Source organism: Coturnix japonica, chromosome 10 (assembly GCF_001577835.2).
Source record: "Coturnix japonica isolate 7356 chromosome 10, Coturnix japonica 2.1, whole genome shotgun sequence".
NCBI lineage: Eukaryota > Metazoa > Chordata > Aves > Galliformes > Phasianidae > Coturnix > Coturnix japonica.
Window position 1 is genome coordinate 3139123 of NC_029525.1, and position 20924 is coordinate 3160046.

The 20924-nt window shown below is 38.3% G+C and overlaps 1 protein-coding gene across 8 annotated transcripts in view; it reads left to right on the top strand.

Annotated features, from left to right (window-relative positions):
• Nucleotides 1-20924, top strand: part of HERC1 (HECT and RLD domain containing E3 ubiquitin protein ligase family member 1) — an 83695-nt gene that overhangs the window by 3432 nt on the left and 59339 nt on the right. For all 8 annotated transcript variants that reach the window (XM_015872280.2, XM_015872282.2, XM_015872288.2 and 5 more), the window contains exons 2-14: nucleotides 9288-10243; nucleotides 11455-11550; nucleotides 11835-12029; nucleotides 13151-13462; nucleotides 14125-14221; nucleotides 15176-15319; nucleotides 15528-15655; nucleotides 16469-16613; nucleotides 16710-16881; nucleotides 17542-17676; nucleotides 18599-18764; nucleotides 19434-19559; nucleotides 20617-20838. In XM_015872280.2, coding sequence (XP_015727766.1) covers nucleotides 9314-10243; nucleotides 11455-11550; nucleotides 11835-12029; nucleotides 13151-13462; nucleotides 14125-14221; nucleotides 15176-15319; nucleotides 15528-15655; nucleotides 16469-16613; nucleotides 16710-16881; nucleotides 17542-17676; nucleotides 18599-18764; nucleotides 19434-19559; nucleotides 20617-20838 — 2868 coding nt within the window. In that variant the 5' untranslated portion in view covers nucleotides 9288-9313. The remainder of the gene's footprint in view (nucleotides 1-9287; nucleotides 10244-11454; nucleotides 11551-11834; nucleotides 12030-13150; nucleotides 13463-14124; nucleotides 14222-15175; nucleotides 15320-15527; nucleotides 15656-16468; nucleotides 16614-16709; nucleotides 16882-17541; nucleotides 17677-18598; nucleotides 18765-19433; nucleotides 19560-20616; nucleotides 20839-20924) is intronic.

Genomic DNA, 20924 nt, shown 5'->3' on the forward strand with positions numbered 1-20924 from the left:
GGGGAGTTCAGGTCAGATGTTAGGAAGCAATTTGTTGCTCAGAGGGTGGTGAGGCAGTGGCACAGGCTGCCTGGAGAAGCCGTGAGTGCCCCATTCCTGCAGGCATTCAAGTCCAGGTTAGATGGGGCCCTGGGCAGCCTGATCTGATGGGCATCAGCCCTGTCTGTGACAGGGGGTTGGAGCTCAGTAATCTGTATGGTCCCTTCCAACCTAAGTCATTTTACTTTGGCTGGGCACTAGAACAGGATCCCCAGGGCAGTGGTCTCGAGTTTCTGGAGTGTAACGGTTTGAATTTTAGATGGGCCTGTGTGAAGCCAAGAGTTGGACTTCATCATCTTTATGGGTCCCTTCCAACTCAGGATATTCTGTGATTAGCTGTGCATTTTGGCCAGTGATGAACAAGGGCCTGCATGCCGCTCTAGACATGGGGCTCTAGACAGCTGGTTTGAGCAGAGGTGTCCCTGCCTGCAGCAAACATAGGAACTAGATCATCTTTAAGGGCCCTTCCAACCCAAACCATCCTGTGATTGTGAAATACTGAACAAATAACTAGGTGTCATTATGTTCTGTTAGTATTAATTTTAAGTGTCACAGTTTGCCCTGGCCATGAGCAACATGGAGTTGCTCTATGTTTTGTGTTCATAGGTTTTACATTGCTGGCATGTGAGAAGACTTGGGTGAACTCTGTCCTTATGGTATTTGTGAGGGATCTGCAGGTTGTTCATAAAGTGTCTCTGCTTAAAGCCCATCTAATGGTATTAAAGAAAGTCCTGGTCTGCATTTTGGAGCTGTGTAATGCCATTGAATGATGCTTCTGACTGTTTGAGTGGTTTGAGAGAACCCAGGTGTGGCGGTTCACAGAGCTCTGAAACACTCCTATGGGGTAACTTAGCATCTCTGATAGTAGTGATAGTTGTAGTTATGTCCTGGTAAGCAGAAATCTTCAGAAGTTTCCATGGCTGTCTGCAAACAGCACCAGAGTGAAACTGGCCTGTGTTAATTTCATTGCTGTCCTCTGAATGGGTGGACTGGGAAATATCCAATAGCTCTATTGGTTTAGAGTTTCAAAAAGCAGTTTATATTATTGATGTTTTTTTTGTCTGTGTTGTTTCAGAACTGGAAAATCTCGGAGCTTCAAGGGAAGGTCAGCACTCGTTAGGAGTTGTAGGAGTTGAGTTGATTTAGTTAAATTCATGCTGCTTTTTGATTACAAGTGCACACATGCCTGGGAATGATTCCTGCTTGATGTTGTACCTTTAGTTCATTTCTGAAGGCAGGATTTTAATGAATTTTGTTTATATGTTTCTAAATAAACCTTTTAAGAAAAAGTACGTAAATGCTGTTTGGAGCACTGCTATCTGCTGCTAAGTCAGATGGGATTAAAACAATAACATGCAAACAATAACGTATGTAAGTCACTCTGAAAGTAATGCCTCCTTTGTATTTCATGGGGCCTACAACAGGCGCAAAGAACACAGTTACACTGTTTGATACAACATATTCTCGGCTGCAGGTACATCATTCTGTCCATATAAAGAGACATATAGCAATAGAGGAAGCAGGAGGAGGGAAGTTGGTGGCAAAGCATAGAGGTGTACATTGCTTCTGCTGATACTACAGGGGAGAAATAACCACATTGTTTGATGTCTCAGTTTTGATGGAATATTGAACTAATAACTAATATTGAACTTAGATAATGACTTAGGTTTTGTGGTAAGAATGTTATGTTTCTTCGCGTTAATGAAATGGTTTATAGGGATTCTAAGTGCTTATGCTACAAACTAATCTGTTCCAGGTTTGAAGAGATTCCACTTCTGTAGTGGAGTTGCATTGTCATCACAGGGAGGCAGGAAAGAGAAGCATATTGTGTATTTTTTTCAGTCGTATTTAGAAGAATTCACATGTTCCAGCCTTCTCAAGAGCTGAACTAAAATAACATTGGAAAAAAAGTGTTTTTGAACAACACCTAAATCTCTTACCATTGAATAGTCAGTCTGTTGGAGAATGAGCTGAGTTACTCTCCCGATGAGCTGGTAGAATTACCTGATTATTCTGATTGTGAAATCCTTCCTGAGCTTTGTGCAGAACACACAAAAGCTTGATTTTTCCAGGCCATGCCCAGGAATTATTTCTCACTGTTTCAAACATGGGTTGCACTTCTCTTACCAGTACAGAAAATGGTGGTACACCCTGGCTGCTGTCTGTTTAAGTACTAAATTTTCTAATCCTTTTCAGAAACCATCCAGGTGACACAGTGCTCAAAGGACCTGTAGCAGTTCCCTCCAGAAGTGCTCACATTGACAATAGTAAATGGAATGGTTGTGAACTGCGGATGTAAAGATTGTGGCAGTGAACACATGCTGGAGGGAGCCGTCCTTCAGATAGATACAGATCTGCTTATCTGTTAAAGCTCTGCTTTTCTTTGTGCTCAGTTTAGAAATGACTTTCCCTGTCCGCTGGGGAAAGGCGCTGTGTTGATAGAGCCAGGCAGTAAATAGAATTCAGGCATGTGGGTGTCACAGGCTCTTCTTTGCACATCCTTTAGTTTTGAAATTTGCTGCCTTTGATTCAACTGCATAGACTTCCAGCTTCTTGTCTTACAAGCTTTTGTAATGAGGCTCCTGTAAAATTAAGTTCAATGTTGTCAGCACCTTACAGAGGTTGCTGGAATTGCTAATTGCAGAAATGGGACCAAGTGCTTCTGAAACTGAAAATTTGTGACCTTTAGGAGGTTTCAAACCTTCCAGGTACAGGAGGTCTTTCAGGAGGTTTTGCAGACAGTCAGGTCTCTCAGCTTCTGTAGTTGTAGGAGTCTGAGCATTTCTACCAGAGTGATTTGTTTTGCCTGTGCTTTATTCCTACTGTAATCAGCCTGAGTTAACAACAGATAGTAGGCAATATTAGACTGCACTGAATTCAGGCCATATTAATAATCTCCGTGTGCCTGCTGCTGTCAGTGGGTTAAGAAAAGTGTATTTCTTTGTACTGAATGAAGATGCTGCATATTATACATCCAAGTTCTCAGGCTGTGGTTGGTCAAGTGGCACTCAGTCTTTCCAGAATGTAGCAGCCTGTGGTTTGTAGTTAAACATTTTTTCATTACCTTTCTAATACATCTTTTCACGTTTCCACTCTATTTGCTACAGGATATTATGGCTTACTCCTTCATAAACGCCAAAATAATTCCCAGTTGAGCTTATCCTGTAGCTGTTGGGGAGTAGGCTGTTGAAACTGGTTTTGATTGCTTTATACATAATGCATTATTTATGCAGAAAATGAATAATAATACATTTTGCTCAGTTGACAGTGCAGAAAGAAACCTAATTAGCTGAAATAGAATTTGGATAGAATGTTGAATTTCTTTCTCCTGTTCAAAGGGTGCTCAGGTCCTTTTATAAGTGATAGTATGCAGCTTTATTTTCTCTCCAGCAGCACTGCACTAAGTTACTGGTGAATCATTGCTTCCTAGAAGACAGGAGTCTTTTATTTCTCTAGCTGGCTTGCTGTGATATTTCTGAGCAGAAGAATCTGGTGTTTTGCACATCTTCAAACAAGAAGCTTTTCTGTTTTGCGTGCATTCATAATTGTAGGAGTTTGTGATGGTGACCAGATAGTTAAACCTGCCTTCAGTCTTACTGTGAGATAGTAGTGGAAATGAGGTTGACCTTGTACAAGCCTTGATGTTTCTGATATTTTTGATTGGCCAGGAAACATTTGCAAAAGCTCTTAAAATCTGAGTGGAATTTTGAAGGAAACAATGATCAAAATAAATCAGGCCATGATTTGTGTTTGAATATAGGCTTGCAAAAGTGCAGTCAGGTGTGCTTAATGGGACGTCTTACTGCTAGTTAAAAGAAAGGTAATGGAGGGATGGACTTGGAGCTGTAGAAACTATTGAAACTTGGGACTGTGTTGGCTGAAGAACCATTTTTGCAGGTTCAAAACTCTCTGGGCTGTGACAAGTGATATCTAAAGACAATGTCCAGGTGTGTTCCTAAGGTTTACCATCTGCATTTGACTACACTTTATGTAAGGATGGCGTTGCTTTTTATCCCTGCCTTGCAGGGCCTGTTTGGTACTTGTACACAGGGAGAAGAAAGCACTGAGCTGTGCAGTGATAACTGAGCGTGAAGTATACACAGCCATCAGAGAATCACTGTTCTTGAGGGTGTAGTTCCACTTCTGAGTTGGTTGTGTATAGTTTCAGTTTTTCCTTTTAGTGCCCTGGGTGGCAGCTTATACCTTCCTTCAGATATCTGTAGGCTTCTCTTGTGATGAAAATTCCTGGTAGAATACCAGTAACTACTTGCATTTGGCAGTGAGCTTGAAGCACTGTGTTGGAAAGCATAATTGAAGAAGAAAAGCAAACTCCCTACAATTAATTGCTCCATGCATTAAGGTGGTTTCTATCCATTGGTAAGCTGGATGTCTGTTGACTTGTATTAGCTTGGCTGAATTTGCTCAGCTGTGTAGAGGCAGTTCTTGGATGACAAATTCAAGTATCCCCTATAATTTCCGAGTTGAAATGGAAAACTGAGGCTACTGAAATTCCTTTGGAGAAGCTGTGTGTGCTCGTGGTCCATGGGCCCAGGGAGTCTTTCAGCTTTGCCCTTCAGCCCCATACTGAATTATTGTTATCCCCTCACCCCATTCCTCTATAGAAATGAAGGGATATTTACTGGGTTGGGGTTGTTTTTTTGCAAATTCCAAAGTCCTGTGTCTGTGTTGAAGTTGAGATTGTCTATTATTAAAGCGTTTTAGATTATTTTTGCCTTTAGTAAGTAGTTCTTTGTATTTGTGGTTGATCAAAGCTGTCCCACTTACCTCAAAATGAAAAGACGTAAGACCTGCTGTAGTAAAAACCTGGAAAAGGGATCTGTAGAGATTTGACAGTCCTTACACCAACCAATGCAGTTGGTGGCATGGGATTGTATATCTAAAATAAGCTGGGATTAACTGCAAAGTTGGGTTCCACTTTGAGTGTTTAAACTGCTGCAGTGACGAGGAGAAGAAACAAACAGTATTTATAGCTTATCACTTCATGGTCTAGTTCCGTTTAGCTTATGCTCATGTGCACATCTGGTGCCTTTTTTTCATTTCTTATTGAAGATGGAAGGATGGTCCTTATTTCCTTAGGAAATGTGGTCTGTGTTCGTAGTGATAGGAAATGTATTCTTAATAGAAAGCAAATTTGGTGGGTCTTTTGTTGTACTTAATGATTGCCTGCAATAAGCCTTTCACATCTTCACCTATGTGAACTATTGGTTAATTCAGGGATGCTTAGATCTCAAAAATGAACGTGTTAGAGATGGCTGATTGCAGGCTGAATTCATTCCTGGTTAAGGAAAGGAGGCCCTTCAGTGACACTGAATATTTCAAATTCAGCTCCTGGATGGCTAACACGTCATTTTCTTTTCTCCCAAGAAATGTGGTGCCTTTCCTTTATATTTCAGCTCAGAAGGGAAGATCTTAAATATGTTTATTATTAGCACTTTTATCTTCCTTTTATGCTTACTAATTATTGCAAGTGGTCAAAGCTTCATCCTAAGTGTAAAATTTGAGTGGTAATAGTGTGTGGTAATTCTTATATTTGGTTTTAGTTAATACCTTGCTTATATAGAATCAGAGAATGGCTTAAGTTTAAAGGGACCTTAGAGAACATCTTACAGTCCTTCTGCCATCAAGCTGCCCAAACCTGAACACATGAACACCTCCAGGCCTGGGGCATCCACAGCTTCCCTGGGAGCCTGTGCCAGTGCCTCACCACACTCTGAGTTTTGCTTTATGATGGCTAATCTGAATCTACCCTCTTTTGCTTTGAAGCTGTTATCCCTTGTCCTGTCACTGCAACTTCCCAGCTCTCCTGTAGGCCTCTGCAGGTACTGGCAGGCCACTAGAAGGTCCCCCAGAGCCTTCTCTTCTCCAGGCTGAACAGCCCCAGCTCTCTCAGCCTCTCAATTCAGGAGAGGTTCTCCAGCCCTCTCACATCCCTGTGTCCCCTTTGTGCTCCATCCTGCAAGTCCTTGCCCTCTTTGTGCTGGGGGCCCAGAGCTGGGCTCAGTGCTCCAGGTGGGGATCTTATGAAATATGGTGGGGAAAGCTGTTCACCTGGAAGATGTGAACATTTGCTACACATGACATGTGGTTGGTCAGTGATTTGAGAGAACTTTTTTTTTTCAGCTTGCTGAAAGGGGTGTTTTCTCTATTTGAAGTCTCAAGATTAAAAAAAAATAAAAATAAAGCAAATGTACTGAAATGCAGATGGGATATTTTTGAGGATTGTTTGTTGCAATTTCAGATATATCTTTTGGTTGCATTCAAAAGAAACACCCAGACAGCTTTGGCATCTGGGATTTAAGAGCATTTTATGTGTTCCAGCGTTGGAATACCTGAATGAAGCTCTTTGATGTAGAACTAAGCCATTTTTGCTTGTACTGCTACTGATGAAAGAGAAGTACTTATTTTCTCTACTTCTTATCTCGTGCCTCTGCCTTCCTTTATGGCCAGGCAGCAGCTTGTTTAAAAAGCTGTCCTAATCTTGTGTAGGAAGTCGGTAGTGCTACATGCTGCCCTGCACTGCAGAATTGGTGCCTCCCACACTGTTAGCTGACCTCGTAGTCATCAGGAGTAAAGCATTTGAGTCCGTTCACATGGGCTTTCAAAGTCAAAAGTTTTCTTTTTGCCTGCACTTATAAGATGCCTTTGTCTACACTTGGAAGCAAATGTAAACCTTACATGTGTAGTCCTCAGGCGTGAGCTGGAGAAAATAAAGCGTATTGATTAGCTGTGCTAACCCTTGTTACTAGTGATATGTAAATACTGCACTTCCTCATCAACAGTGGCAGAGAGAGCTTTGGTACTCAGAGAGCATTGTCAGGATGGTATCCAATCAGTTCTCTGCTGTCAGTGTATCTGGCTGTATGTCACCTGTTATTTCCAAGATGAACCAAATACTGGTCTCACAATGGACCGGCATCTTTTGAAGGTTGCTGTAGGAAAGCAGGTTACTACAGAGAGCTGAGATTCAAGAGTCAGTCTTCATTTGCAGAGTAAATTCAGCACTCAGGAAAAAGAACAGTTATTTTCACTTCTGAGTTATGTGAACGCATTTTGGAATTTATGAATGAAGACTAAGTGCTGAATAAACATGATGTAAAGCAAATGCCTGAGTTGATTCAGGGAACTCCTTTCATAGCTGAGCTGCTCTGTGTAACGCATTGCACTGCGAGCATTACAGCCGTAGTAAGCAGGTCCTCTCACTAGGTGGCAGAGGGTTTTCCCCATCCACCTAAAATCTAGTTAGAAATTAGCTATCAAGAAGAGTTCAGGCTACTGAAGAGCATAAACCTCTCCTTAATTCAGAGTATTGTATTGTTTTGTGTTGGAGTTTTAACATGTTAGAGCTTAGCTGTAGTAAGTGCTGTCATGATGCAAGCTTTGTGTGTTTCTCACAGGGCAGCACTTCCACACAGTGCAGACACTGGTCCCTGCAGCACCTTGTGCTTGGGTACCTGTGACATTTGGGTGTGGGTTTGGTTAAAATCAGACTTAGTTCATTTGTGATTGTTTCAGACCCATTTGCCTGCGGTCCCCTTTTGTGATTTACTTTGCTGTTTCCATTGCTTTCTTTTCTATGCTGTATTTCTAGACCAGGTTTTTCTTTGTTTTTGTAGGGTTTTTGTTATTTTGTTTTTAATTAGCTGTGCTAAAAGGCAGAATCCTGGTCTTCTGTTCAGGTTAGGTCCTATGCAAAGGTGGACTAAAGGAATAGTCTTTGTGTGTTCCTGTGTCAGCCTTTATTGCATTCAAGATCTCACTGAGAGAAATGATTTCCATAATTTCCAGCTGGCATCCAATTAATTGGCGTTTTAAAATTGTGTAAGAATGGTTCCCTTTCCCTGACCTTGTCCAACCATTCGAGGATTGCTCAGGTGTGTATCTGATCTCTCTGATGACTCACAATCCTTTTGTGAGTCACTACATTCTTCTTCATTTTGGGTCTCCCAGTGATAGGTTCTCTACATACAGAAGAGATGTTTATTTTTTAATTCTATAAGATTTCGTGTCTTGCTATTCAATGTCAAGTTAGCAATCTTATTACTTCTCACTACTTTAGTTTGAAGGTTGATAAACTTGGATGAAAGTTCAAAAAGGTCTGTGGTTCTGTGATTGGCTAACGTGTATTTTTTCCATTTGATCATTTGTTTTAGGATTTGAATTTTTAAACACTGAACAAGAAAATGCATTCCCTTCTAACTAACTGTTAACCTTGAGCCTGTGAGTGCGTTGATACTAAAGCATTTGAGTTTCACATATGGGTTTTGTAACAGTAGTTTTGACAATTAATGTAGAACTCAGTTCCTCCTGTGTCATTCAAGGGAATAAAAAGGAAAATAAGGATTTTTTTGTTCAGGTCTATGATTTGGACTCAGGTAATGTGAAAGACAACAGAGGTTTATTCTAAGGACCGGTGCTAGCCAAAAAAAAAAGCTTTGTGGTACAATGCAGAGGATTGCTTTGTAACCACAGGGTTTCCAGAAATTTTGTAGCAATTTCATTATAATGTTTAATTGAGTTTGGATCCACGTAAGTGCATTATTTGTTTTTCTTTCTTAGCCATAAAATAGCCATTAGAAAAACCATCACTTAAATTCATTGATGTCTTTGATTTGAAAAACTTATGAAAGCTGTCAGGTTGGTTTGGCAGCCAGCTTGAGCTGCCCTGATAAAGCAGTGCACACTTCTGAGTTTGCTTTCTACCTCCTTATTGTTAGCAATTCCTTTCTTAAAGTCTATACTAAAAGTTTTAAATACAATTGAAGTCATACATGATGAAATACTTTAATATAACGTAATATGTAATATTCAATAGAGTAAATTTATTTGGAATAGTAATGGATATTTGGCTCTGAAGATCCTATTCACAGAATGGAGTTACTCAGTGGCCCACCATAATGTAACTTACAACCATTTAATATGTTGTCTTTGAATCTAAGATATCTACTTTACTTAAGAAAGGAGAGAGAGTGAGAGAGAGTCCACGTGCTTGTTTAAAATGAAGATCAGAATTATCTGCAAAATGTCTTTTTATACGACCCTTATGCTGCTGGGATGGATCTGAATTCCAGATTTGTGCACACTTGTATTTGTAAAATGGTGGAACTTTGGTAAAAAGGGGGATTAAAGTTTTGCTGCTTGTTTTGCTGAAGAATTGGTCTACTGTGAATAGTACATTCAGTAGATACTGTTGTACATCTGCTTACATTTTATTTTTTTTTCATCTTTAGGACTAATGGCAAAAGAGTAAACCAACATGGCAGCGATGGTCCCACCCGTGAAGCTGAAATGGCTTGAACATCTGAACAGCTCCTGGATCACAGAAGACAGTGAATCTATTGCAACAAGGGAGGGAGTTTCTATCTTATATGCTAAGTTAGTTAGCAATAAAGAAGTAGTGCCATTGCCTCAGCAGGTTCTGTGCCTCAAAGGACCTCAGTTACCAGATTTTGAGCGGGAATCTCTAAGTAGTGATGAACAGGACCACTATTTGGATGCCCTTCTTAGCAGCCAGCTGGCACTGGCTAAGATGGTATGCTCAGACTCTCCATTTGCTGGAGCACTTCGAAAACGTCTCCTTGTATTGCAGCGTGTCTTCTATGCACTTTCTAATAAATATCATGATAAGGGTAAGGTGAAGCAACAGCAGCATTCTCCGGAAAGCAGTTCTGGGTCGACTGATGTGCATTCTGTCAGTGAACGTCCCAGGTCGAGCACAGATGCGCTCATAGAAATGGGTGTTCGGACTGGATTAAGCTTGTTGTTTGCACTGCTGAGACAAAGTTGGATGATGCCGGCATCGGGACCTGGCCTCAGTCTTTGCAATGATGTCATCCATACTGCAATAGAAGTTGTGAGCTCTTTACCACCTTTATCTTTAGCAAACGAAAGCAAGATTCCACCAATGGGGCTGGACTGTTTATCACAAGTAACAACATTTCTTAAGGGAGTAACAATTCCGAACTCTGGGGCAGACACTTTAGGTCGTAGATTAGCTTCTGAATTGCTTCTTGGCTTGGCTGCACAGCGAGGTTCCCTGCGATACCTTCTTGAGTGGATAGAAATGGCATTAAATGCTTCAGCTGTCGTGAACGCCATGGAGAAAACCAAGTTGCTACAAAGTCCAGAAGGAATGATCAGCTTTGATTGCTTTATGAGTATATTAATGCAGATGCGACGATCTTTGGTAGGTATACTAGCCTCGGGTTTTCTACATAGCAAATGTAGCTGCATTCTTAACTTTAAATACAGTTACTCAACACTGAATGCCATGTATGGTAGTTGTTAGCTGAATAATTTTCTTCAATGTGTAAAAAAAAATAATAAGACATAATAATAATTAATGCCCTAAGAAAATGGGCTGAATTGTTTGTGAGTAAGGCACTTGAATAGCTTTGTCTGTTGAATGATTACTTCTGATCCTCGGTGAATGTTCTTTTTAAAACCATGGCATTATTGCTTAACATGCAATCAGAAGCTGTAGAATGTTTCTGCCTGGTAAGCACAGACTGTAACAAGGGAGGACTTTTTCTCCAAATTGGTGATTTCCTACTCTTCCCCTCAGGTTTGTATTACTTAGTAATGAACATAAATCCAAAAATCTTAAGATTTCTTGGGAAATTCAGCATTTAGAGTACTGATGATGCAGAATGCATAAGTTGTTAGAAAATCAGTTGCTTTGCACAGACTATTGAAATCCAATTTGAAAACAATAGAAAAAAATCTAGGCACACAGTAATGGAAGTTAGAAGTAATCCTTTGTTTCAGTTTATATTCAGTTTCATATTTATATTCAGTTTATATAAAGTAGTTTTTATGCTGTGTTAGGTTTCATTCTTTTGACTGAAGAAAGACAGATCACAAACTCAGTGCGTGCTGTGCCTATGCTATGCATAGCCTGTGTGCCTTTTGTGAGATGGAAAGAAGGGAGCGAGCTGCCACATCAAATTATTTATTCAGACCAGGATTTTCCCAGCCTGATGGATGGTAGCAGGATCTACATTGGATTAAATGTCCTGATGGGCAACTTCAGCTGTTGCTTTTGTGGTTTTTTTGTGGTTTTTTTTTTTTTTTTCCACTGGATATAAAGTTATGGACCAAAATGCAGAGTCTATGTAAAAAGAAGAGTAATAGTGGTTAGTAATTTATGATTTAGCATAAACAAATTAAATGTGTTTTAGAACAAAACATTATCAGGATAAATTAACTGTAAACCCAGGTATTTTCCCAAAAAACTAAAAATAGGAATGTTTTAACTGGTCTTTGACACGCTTTTGTTTCCCTGAAATGCATGCAGCTGACACAGGTACTCTAATAACAAATCACTACTGTAATTTGTATGATTGCACTGTTGCTCTATGGAAATATTTTTCTCACAGTAACATTTAAAAATTGCAGGGAGCATCTGCTGATCGAAGTCAATGGAGGGAGCCAACTAGAACATCTGATGGCTTATGTTCTCTTTATGAGGCAGCTCTGTGTTTATTTGAAGAGGTATGTCATGAAATGAATCGGGAAATGACACATTACATCTGGCTGTCGTGTGCATGTGTATGGTGCAGTCTGCTGAGTTATTCTGGAACGGAAGAGGGGGGGCAAGGGAAGGGTGAAAAGCAAGAATGCAGAGGGACAAAGTTATTTGAACATGTTAGCAACATATGGTGATAACTTGTGTTTTAGGGAATGTCACAGTGAGAGGGAATTTGACTTGGATCAGTCATTAGTATTACAGGAAAATAAATGAAAATACTGCTGAGTAATAGTTCTCTTTTTAACAGGTTTGTCGCATGGCATCAGACTATTCAAGAACGTGTGCCAGCCCTGACAGCATTCAGACGGGTGATGCTCCCATTGTTTCTGAAACCTGTGAAGTTTATGTTTGGGGTAGCAACAGCAGTCACCAACTGGTAGAAGGAACTCAAGAGAAAATACTGCAACCCAAACTTGCTCCAAGTTTTTCTGATGCACAGACGGTGGGTGATATCTATAGCATTGAAATTATGTAAGACTCAACAGCTTCATAGTTACTGTACAAAGCTGGGTAATGTTGCTTTATTGCTAAGTGTGCAAGTTGTAATGGGGATGTGATTTCCAGAACTGATTACACAACTGACTTTGCTGAAGTATTTCACTACTTCTTTGTTGTCTGGAAAAAGGATTGTTTCTTCTTTTAATGATACAAATGGATTGATATCCATGTAGCAGTAGTGACTGAATTATCTATCTAACTTGCAATGAAATGCATTTGTGGAGAGGAATTTGCTTGCCTGTAGGTTTTTCTTTTTTTCCCCTTGGATACCTTAAATACTCAATTGTCTTTTCCATTGGTGTTTTTCACATCAAGTGTGTCTAGTTTAAAAGTCCAAACAGGGCTAGCTGCAGGCACAGAAGCCTTAATTAGCTTTTTGAAGATCAATATACAGTATGCTTTTTCTGCTCTCAGATTCTGCGGTTGCAGCTTAGCACTTCTGTTGATGCGTGACACAGGATAGTTTGCTTTTCTGTTGCTGTGTTGACTTTGCAGTGTTGACTTAAGTAAAAGCATTTTGGGGGATCACCAGACAATTTAGATACATTTTCTGAAATTGTTTTCATGGGCTTCACTTGCACAGTTCTATGCCAGTTAAGTGCAGGATTGGGCATCATAAAGCAAACTTGTGCCTTTAAAATGCTGCCTAAACAGTACGCTAATACACAGAAGGGAAATGAGTGACATCAAGCAGATACTTCTGTCTTTTTCATCTTCAGAAGATATACCCTCAAAGCTGTCAAGTATCATTAATGAGTTTTAGAGATCTGAAAGCAGCCTGAGTTCTATAGTCTGTAAAAGAGATGCAATTAAAAAAGATGACTTAAGGACTGTTTACATCCTTTATGTAAAGAGAAAAAATTCTGCGTAAAATTTTTTTCAGTTATTTTGATTTTATTGCTTGCTGAACTTCACAAATTCGCCTTAATTTTTTACATTGCACTATAGGAAAGGGTTATGGAAAGAAAAATTATATCCTGTTTGAAAATACATACTTTTCGACCTACAGATGGATGATTTACCTTTTATTTTTCCTAAATACCCTTTTATCCTTTTTGTTTATAGATTGAAGCTGGACAGTATTGCACTTTTGTAATTTCTACAGATGGCTCTGTCAGAGCCTGTGGTAAAGGCAGCTATGGGAGGCTGGGACTGGGGGATTCCAATAACCAGTCCACTTTGAAAAAACTGACTTTTGAGCCTCATAGATCTATTAAAAAAGTGTCATCTTCAAAAGGCTCTGATGGGCACACTCTGGCGTTTACAACAGAAGGGGAAGTCTTCAGCTGGGGTGATGGTGACTATGGAAAACTGGGACACGGAAACAGTTCAACTCAGAAATATCCCAAACTCATTCAGGGCCCGCTGCAAGGAAAGGTATGACTTTCATAGATGCACATCTCTTTTTGGTCTGCTCAGTTAAGATGTTGTGTGACATTTGAGATATGTAAGACCTTAAGATTCTGTGTTTTATTTAACTTTTCTTTGAAGTTTTCTTTGAAGTTCTTTCAGCCAAGCACTTAAATTTGTTGATTGCCTGTGGGCTTGTGATTTCAGCAGTGGCATTGTTGGTAAAGTTTCTCACATTCTTAAATCTTGTGTACTCGTTGAACTGAGCTGAACTGCAGCGACATTCCAGAAGAACACTGTTGTTGTTAGCTGTAACATCACGACAATCTCATATGCAGATTTTTAGTGGTTTCAGTTGTGCTGTCCTAAAAGGCCTTATTTTCCTTTTCTGTGTATGTTTTGGCCAGTGTTTTTAACATCTGCTTTTGCTTCTCTCTGCTGCTGTTGTTTTTATGTTAAATTTGTTTGATAAATAAGTCATAACTATTTTACAGATATTTGCCTCTATTGTTTTCTGCTTATAAAGTGCTAAATGATAAAGCTAGTGAAGATAACTTTAAATGTGTACTTGCTCTACAGAAGTGAAGAGATAGATGTTCACACATTCCTTCTTAGAGAAGATGTGCATAAGCTTTCAAAATTCTCATTCAATTTGTATGAAAATATTTTTGTTTTTGTATGTAACATAGGTTGTTGTATGTGTGTCAGCTGGATACAGACATAGTGCTGCTGTTACAGAAGATGGAGAGCTATATACATGGGGAGAAGGAGACTTTGGGAGATTAGGTAATTCTGAAATACCATGAAGTGCTTTTGGGAGAATTCCTGCATCCTGCATACTGTACATATCTTTCCCCTTTTTTCTTAGCATCACCTCTAAACACACTTATATATGCACGTGTGGATGTGTGAATGTATGGGCAAAAATCGATGCAGATAATTTCATAAATCTTCTGTTATTCTTTTTCCAGGAAGGGTTACCTTTCATTTATGAGACTGTATACGATGGTCATTGCCTCTTAAGTGTATACAGTAGACATGTAAAATAAACCATAATTCTAGATGAAGGTGGTCTAGTGATAGTAGAATGGTTTTTTGGACAGTGTTGAGTAACTGGCAAAAGATATTAAGTCTTCGATTATGATGTGATACCAGTAGGGAAAACTGACATTCAGTTTACCAAAATGGCTTTATGTCCTTTTACCTTAATACATATAAGTTAAATTTAATTGAAGCAATAAAGTCAATATTTCTTCTTTTTTTCCTTAAGTTTGCTCCCATCTATTTCATTATCTTTGCTATACAGCTTGCATGCCTAGTATAAAACCACCCTTCTCAAACTGGTTCTGTTAAACCAGATGATTTTGTGCAGAAAATTGCTTTCAAGTAAGATTCCTTACACTATTTAGGCTGCTTGCTGCCCAGTGTTAGGAAGTATAATTACCCAATGAACTAACATTAAAGGCAGTTATACTAGTAATTCTTTTTATTTCTTTCAAAGTAAGTTCTAAATCACAGTTCTGTGATTTCGTGGTGGTACGGTATGAACAAGTACTCTGCCATTTGTCTTATAAAAATGAAATGTTTGTTAACCTAACTGCAGATCTCTTTCCAAGAAGTGGGCAAAAATTGTCTTCTCTGGGTACTACAGTTTATGTGGGTTTTGCAAAACTTTGCTGGAATTACTGACCAGAATAGGAATTTTCACAAAAAGAAAATGAATTTTTCTGCTTTCTTCAGGTCATGGTGACAGCAACAGCCGCAACATTCCAACTTTAGTAAAAGATATTAGCAATGTAGGAGAGGTTTCCTGTGGCAGTTCACACACAATAGCTCTGTCCAAAGATGGCAGAACAGTATGGTCATTTGGAGGAGGAGATAATGGTAGGTATAAGTACACCATAATAAAGACATATTTCCTAAAGTCTGTAACTGTTGGATTTGAAAGAAAACAAGTTTTATAAGAATGGTTTTATATCTTGATTTTAAAAATGCACCTTGACATTTTTAGAAATCTAAATTTTTTCCAGTTGTCACCATTTATATCTTAAAAATTCTTTCCACGTGTAATTTTTCCTTTTTTTTTTTTTAGGCAAACTCGGTCATGGTGATACAAACAGGGTATATAAACCTAAAGTTATAGAAGCCTTGCAAGGAATGTTTATTCGAAAAGTTTGTGCTGGAAGCCAGTCTTCACTTGCCTTAACATCAACAGGACAGGTAGGCAAAAATAAGTTTTCACTCAAACAATGGCACTTGATATTTGAGAGGTTGGGTTTATTTCAAGCATTTTGGCTGTTGAGAAAATGTACAGCTAGTTCATGAATGCTGGTGTAAGGCTCCTGATGCGAGACTGACTAAAAGTACTAAGGTTCTAAGAGGCCAGAGTTATTTAGAATGTTCTGCAGATTCAAGCAAAAGTACACATCCCAAGAGTCTTCATTAGCCACAGAAAATAATTATTTTAGATCAAGAAATGTGACCAGTTCAAAACCAAATTAGATTCAGGAAGCAAAAAGCAGCAAAATGCTTTTGATTTTTAATGTACTAACCAACTAATTAAATAGTGTAGTAGTATCTTAAAATGTGTGTTTTAGGATACACGTGTTGACTTTTGTATTTATAATCCAGTAAATTGCAGGAGAGTCTGGAGATAAATGTTGGGTGGTAAATGGAATCCTGGATGTATATGCATGTGATACAATAAACCTTTCTGCACTTGTAACCTAACTGAACTCCCACCTCACCATGATTCAAAGATAATGTGTTCTCAAAGCGTGGATCACGAATGCTGAAGTTTATTGTAGTAGTTTCTGCAACAGCCTTCCCAGCTGATCTGCTCTGTAGCCAGAAATCTGAGTGTTTGGGGACAGTGAATGTAGATTATATTATATGTATGTAAGTGATGAAAGTACTCTGTGTTTTTTTGAAAACATAATTTGAGTTATTGTGAAAGTGCACTGTACAGTACATTGCTGATGATCACCAATAGTACAAATTTGTTACTAATATTTTGTGGTTTGTTCGCTCTAGGTTTACGCATGGGGCTGTGGTGCATGCCTTGGCTGTGGCTCTTCTGAGGCGACTGCTCTCAGACCCAAACTTATTGAGGAACTGGCCTCTACAAGAATAGTTGATATTTCAATTGGTGACAGTCACTGTTTGGCACTTTCTCATGGTAAAAATAAACTAAGTGTGAAGATATGTAATCTTTTTTTTTTATCAGAAACGGTTGTATCTCAGATTCTGTTTTCTTCTCTATTTACAATTATAGATAATGAAGTTTATGCTTGGGGTAACAATTCGATGGGGCAGTGTGGTCAGGGAAACTCTACTGGTCCCATTACCAAACCGAAGAAAGTCAGTGGTTTAGATGGAGTTTCAATTCAGCAAATTTCAGCAGGAACCTCTCATAGTCTTGCCTGGACAGCTCTTCCAAGAGACAGGTAATGGTGATACTTGGATGTTTATATATTTAAATATATAGTACCCCTTTGGATACATGTAATACTTTCCTGAAGGCATTAATGAGTTTTAAGTGTTCTGCTTGTAATGTTTTGGGCTGAAGAATCTCTTTAATTTCTCTTTCTCTTTCCTATTGTTATTTTCAAACTGTTGAAGTTCATAAGAAGTAATAGCTTAGCAGCACCAATAATATGGATATTAGTACATTTAAATTAAGATCTGTTATTTGCTGTTAGACCAAAGTAAGACCAGTTTACTGAAAAACATCAAGTCAGACAGTGAGAAGACTACTACCTCCTTTAATTCTCCCTGTATTTCATCAAAACCTCTTTATAATCTAGAGTTTGTACTAAAACAGTTTTGTGAGAATGTATCAGCTTTTGCACCAGTTTGATGGTTTTATATTCATGATGCGGTAAATGTTTATGAATGAAAAATGTTTAATTTGTGAAGATATCTACAGGAAAAAAAAAAAGAACGTACATTGCCTGCAACAATCAGGTTTGTCATATTAGTTTGTTTTAAGAAAAAAAAAAAGCCACAAAAAAACAAGTCAATAAGCTCAAGTGCTCACTTCAATCTGCTTAAATTGGAATATTGGAATATTTTACTAATCACCTTACTTTGATTTTTGATTCCAGGCAAGTTGTGGCATGGCACAGACCCTATTGCGTAGACCTTGAAGAAAGTACCTTTTCACATCTTCGTTCTTTTCTTGAACACTATTGTGACAAAATTAACAGTGAAGTTCCCCCTCTTCCTTTTCCTTCATCAAGGTATATATAATACCTGCACATTTTTGTAACTCTTAAATCAGAATTAGCATATTTTTCTACAAGCATTTTTTGCATGTGAGGTTGGGCTGTTTCTTCCTACTTTTGGAGCACAAGGTCTCTGATCACCTCTAGAGAAGTAGGAGTCATTTAGAATGATTGAAAGACCTCTTAAAGGTCACGTGCGACTTTGTTCACATTATTTAGAGAAACATAATTGATTGTTTTCCATCTGAATAAACAAAATGTAGAAGGTTGGTTCCATCTTTTTCAGGAACAAATTTGTCTGTGGGACTTGGCAATAAATTATAGTAGCACAGTTTATGCAGTTTGCTTCAGATATACAGACAGTGGTTATCTGTGGGCAGGTTGAGGTGTTTCATCATCACCACAACATGGGATGTTAGATGTTGTTGAAGCTACTTATCACAAACAGTAGCCAGGTCATGTCGCTTTGGAGTATGCAAGAAGTACGTATTCATTCGTTCCTTTTCTTCTGGAAGGCGGGACAGAAAATCAAGTGTAACAAGCTAAGCCCATCTCAGTAATACCATGTTGACTGGAACAATCTCTTGACAAATCACTAGCAATCGTTGCTACAGCTTTCCAGATTTGAAGCTTTTACACAAAAATTGATGTTTTAATTGCTGTACTCTAAAGTACAAAAGCATGAATGCTTCCTCACAGACACCTGCAAGTATCAAAGATTCTTAAGAAATTTTTCTTCCTGCAAAATATAAGGATGACCAGAAATTAATACCTTGACTTTTTGTTTTTAATCTGGTGGTCTCCTATAATGAGAGAAGATTACATTTATTACCTCCTAAACAGTTTAAATACAATCAATGAAAATCATAGTGTGCAATTCAGCGAGGATGAGTAGGGCTAACTGCAGAAAATATGAATGCTGCTGTGTTTCTTACAGAGAGCATCACAGTTTTCTTAAATTGTGCCTGAAGCTGCTGTCAAACCATCTTGCACTTGCACTGGCTGGAGGTGTAGCTACCAGTATTCTTGGCCGGCAGGCGGGGCCTCTTCGAAATTTATTGTTTAGACTGATGGACTCCTCTGTCCCTGATGAAATTCAAGAAGTAAGTAATACTTTGTTCACATTAAAAAGAAAAAAAAATCTACTTTTTACTTCATAGCTTTTTTTTTTTCTTTAAGTGTGTTATTAGAAATTTCTCACTCTAACTTTGTAGACGTGACACTCTGGTGGATACTCTTCTATTCATTACAGTGAAGAAATTAATCGCTATCACTGTTTCATAATCTGAAAACTGTTGGAAGATGTTTACTTAAGAATTTCTATATGCTGTCGTTTTTTTTTTTCTTCCTAATGTTTGAGTTATTGCTGATTGTAATGATAGGGCTTAAGCTTTCAGTTAATAGGATAATTAACATGAGGAAGGAATATAGATAATGGAAACTGGTTGTAAATACAGATACTTGAGCTTTACAGGATCAGGCTCTAGTTTCTCTGTGCATTTTTTACCAGCTGTGAAGAAATTATGCTGATAGTTAATTAGTTACTTTCGTTTACTAGTAGTCAAATACCTTTTGCATTGTGCTTAAATGAAATAGAACAGTGCGCTGTATTGTATAGATTATATGCCCAATTCAGTCAAATGAAATCCAGTATATGTTCTGGATGTATTATGTGTGTCACGTACTGTGTGAATTTTTTTAAAGCTGCAGTCACATTGATTGTTTTTTTTTTTTCCCTATCCAAGAAGTATTTTCTGCTGCTTTACTTTCAGGTCGTAATTGAGACTCTCTCAGTAGGAGCAACTATGCTACTTCCTCCTCTGCGTGAGAGAATGGAATTGCTACACTCTCTTCTCCCCCAGGGTCCTGATAGATGGGAAAGCTTGTCAAAAGGACAGGTATGGTCAAGGGGATAACATGCTGTATTTTGAAAGCAGTGCTGTCTATTCTTCCACTAGAGCAGCATGGAATTTTGAATGGTGAAGTTAGCACGTTACTGATGAAATGCATTGAAGAGCCCTACTTTAACTCTGTAGTCTGTCCAAATGAGATTCTAGATTGTGGAAACAGGAAATCAACTGTTTTCTATGAAGTACAATGTTTGACCTACGTGGATTTCATTCTACTTTGCAAATATTAGTGGGTTGTAACTTTTCCCCTTTTTTGATGAATGTAAAGACCAGGAATTTTCACAGATAAGGAGACTTGCCAAGTACTCTCCGAGTGGAAGGAAAGAAGGAGCATCTGTTCTTGTTCTTTGTGGCATTAGGAGCTGAAGCTTCTGCAGCAGTCTCAAGTTAAAAAATAAAGAATACCAGTTATTCAGTTCTGTAAATAACATCAATTTTATTGTGGAATAAACTGATTAATGCTGATACTGAAACTATGAAGAGGAATCTTCTGATTGTAATTTTCTGAACATTTCTGATTTTGTACTAAAAGCCCCAAAGAAGTAGAACGGGTTGGGTTTTACAGTGTGCTGTTAGTCCTTTTTTTCAGTGAATGCTACTGAAATGAAAGGCCATCACTCTGTATCTGCTGCCACTTTTGGTCTAATTTGTACCTGTCATGCTTCTTATCCCTTCTTCCTAGAACTGGAATAATAAATTTGTTTAAAAAAAAAAAGACAGACCATAAAACATACATAATTCTCAATAAGTAAAGAATGCATTGGTCTGATGTATCATTTCATTCTGTCCATCTCAGATTTTTACTGGGTATAGTTATCTAATTGAAAGGCTTAATCTATTTTCTGGCGTTGAAGGCATGCAGAAAAAAAACCCAACAAACAGCATTTAGATTTCATTGGTACAATCCTCCAGATTAACAGTTTTACCATAAGACACAAAAATAGTGTTCTATCTCCAATGCCTTTTTAGTATTATTTCATTATTTTGACTTAATGAACAAAACACTTATTTTTTCTGAACTCTTCTTTCTTTTCCTTTTCCCCAGAGAATGCAGTTGGATATTATTTTGACAAGCTTGCAGGATCACACCCATGTAGCCTCTTTACTTGGCTATAGCTCACCATCTGATACCACAGAAACTTCCTCATTATGCATCAGCTATGGAAATCTCTCTGATCAAACATACAGTGTCCAGAGCAGTCATCCAGATACTCATCTAGCTGAAATCTTAATGAAGACTCTTCTAAGAAATTTGGGATTTTATACAGTATGTTGTGGCTTTGTAGTTAATTTTTGTTATGCTGGTAATGAATTTAGAATATTAAGAATGTTTAGAAGTTCTTTCCCACTTCC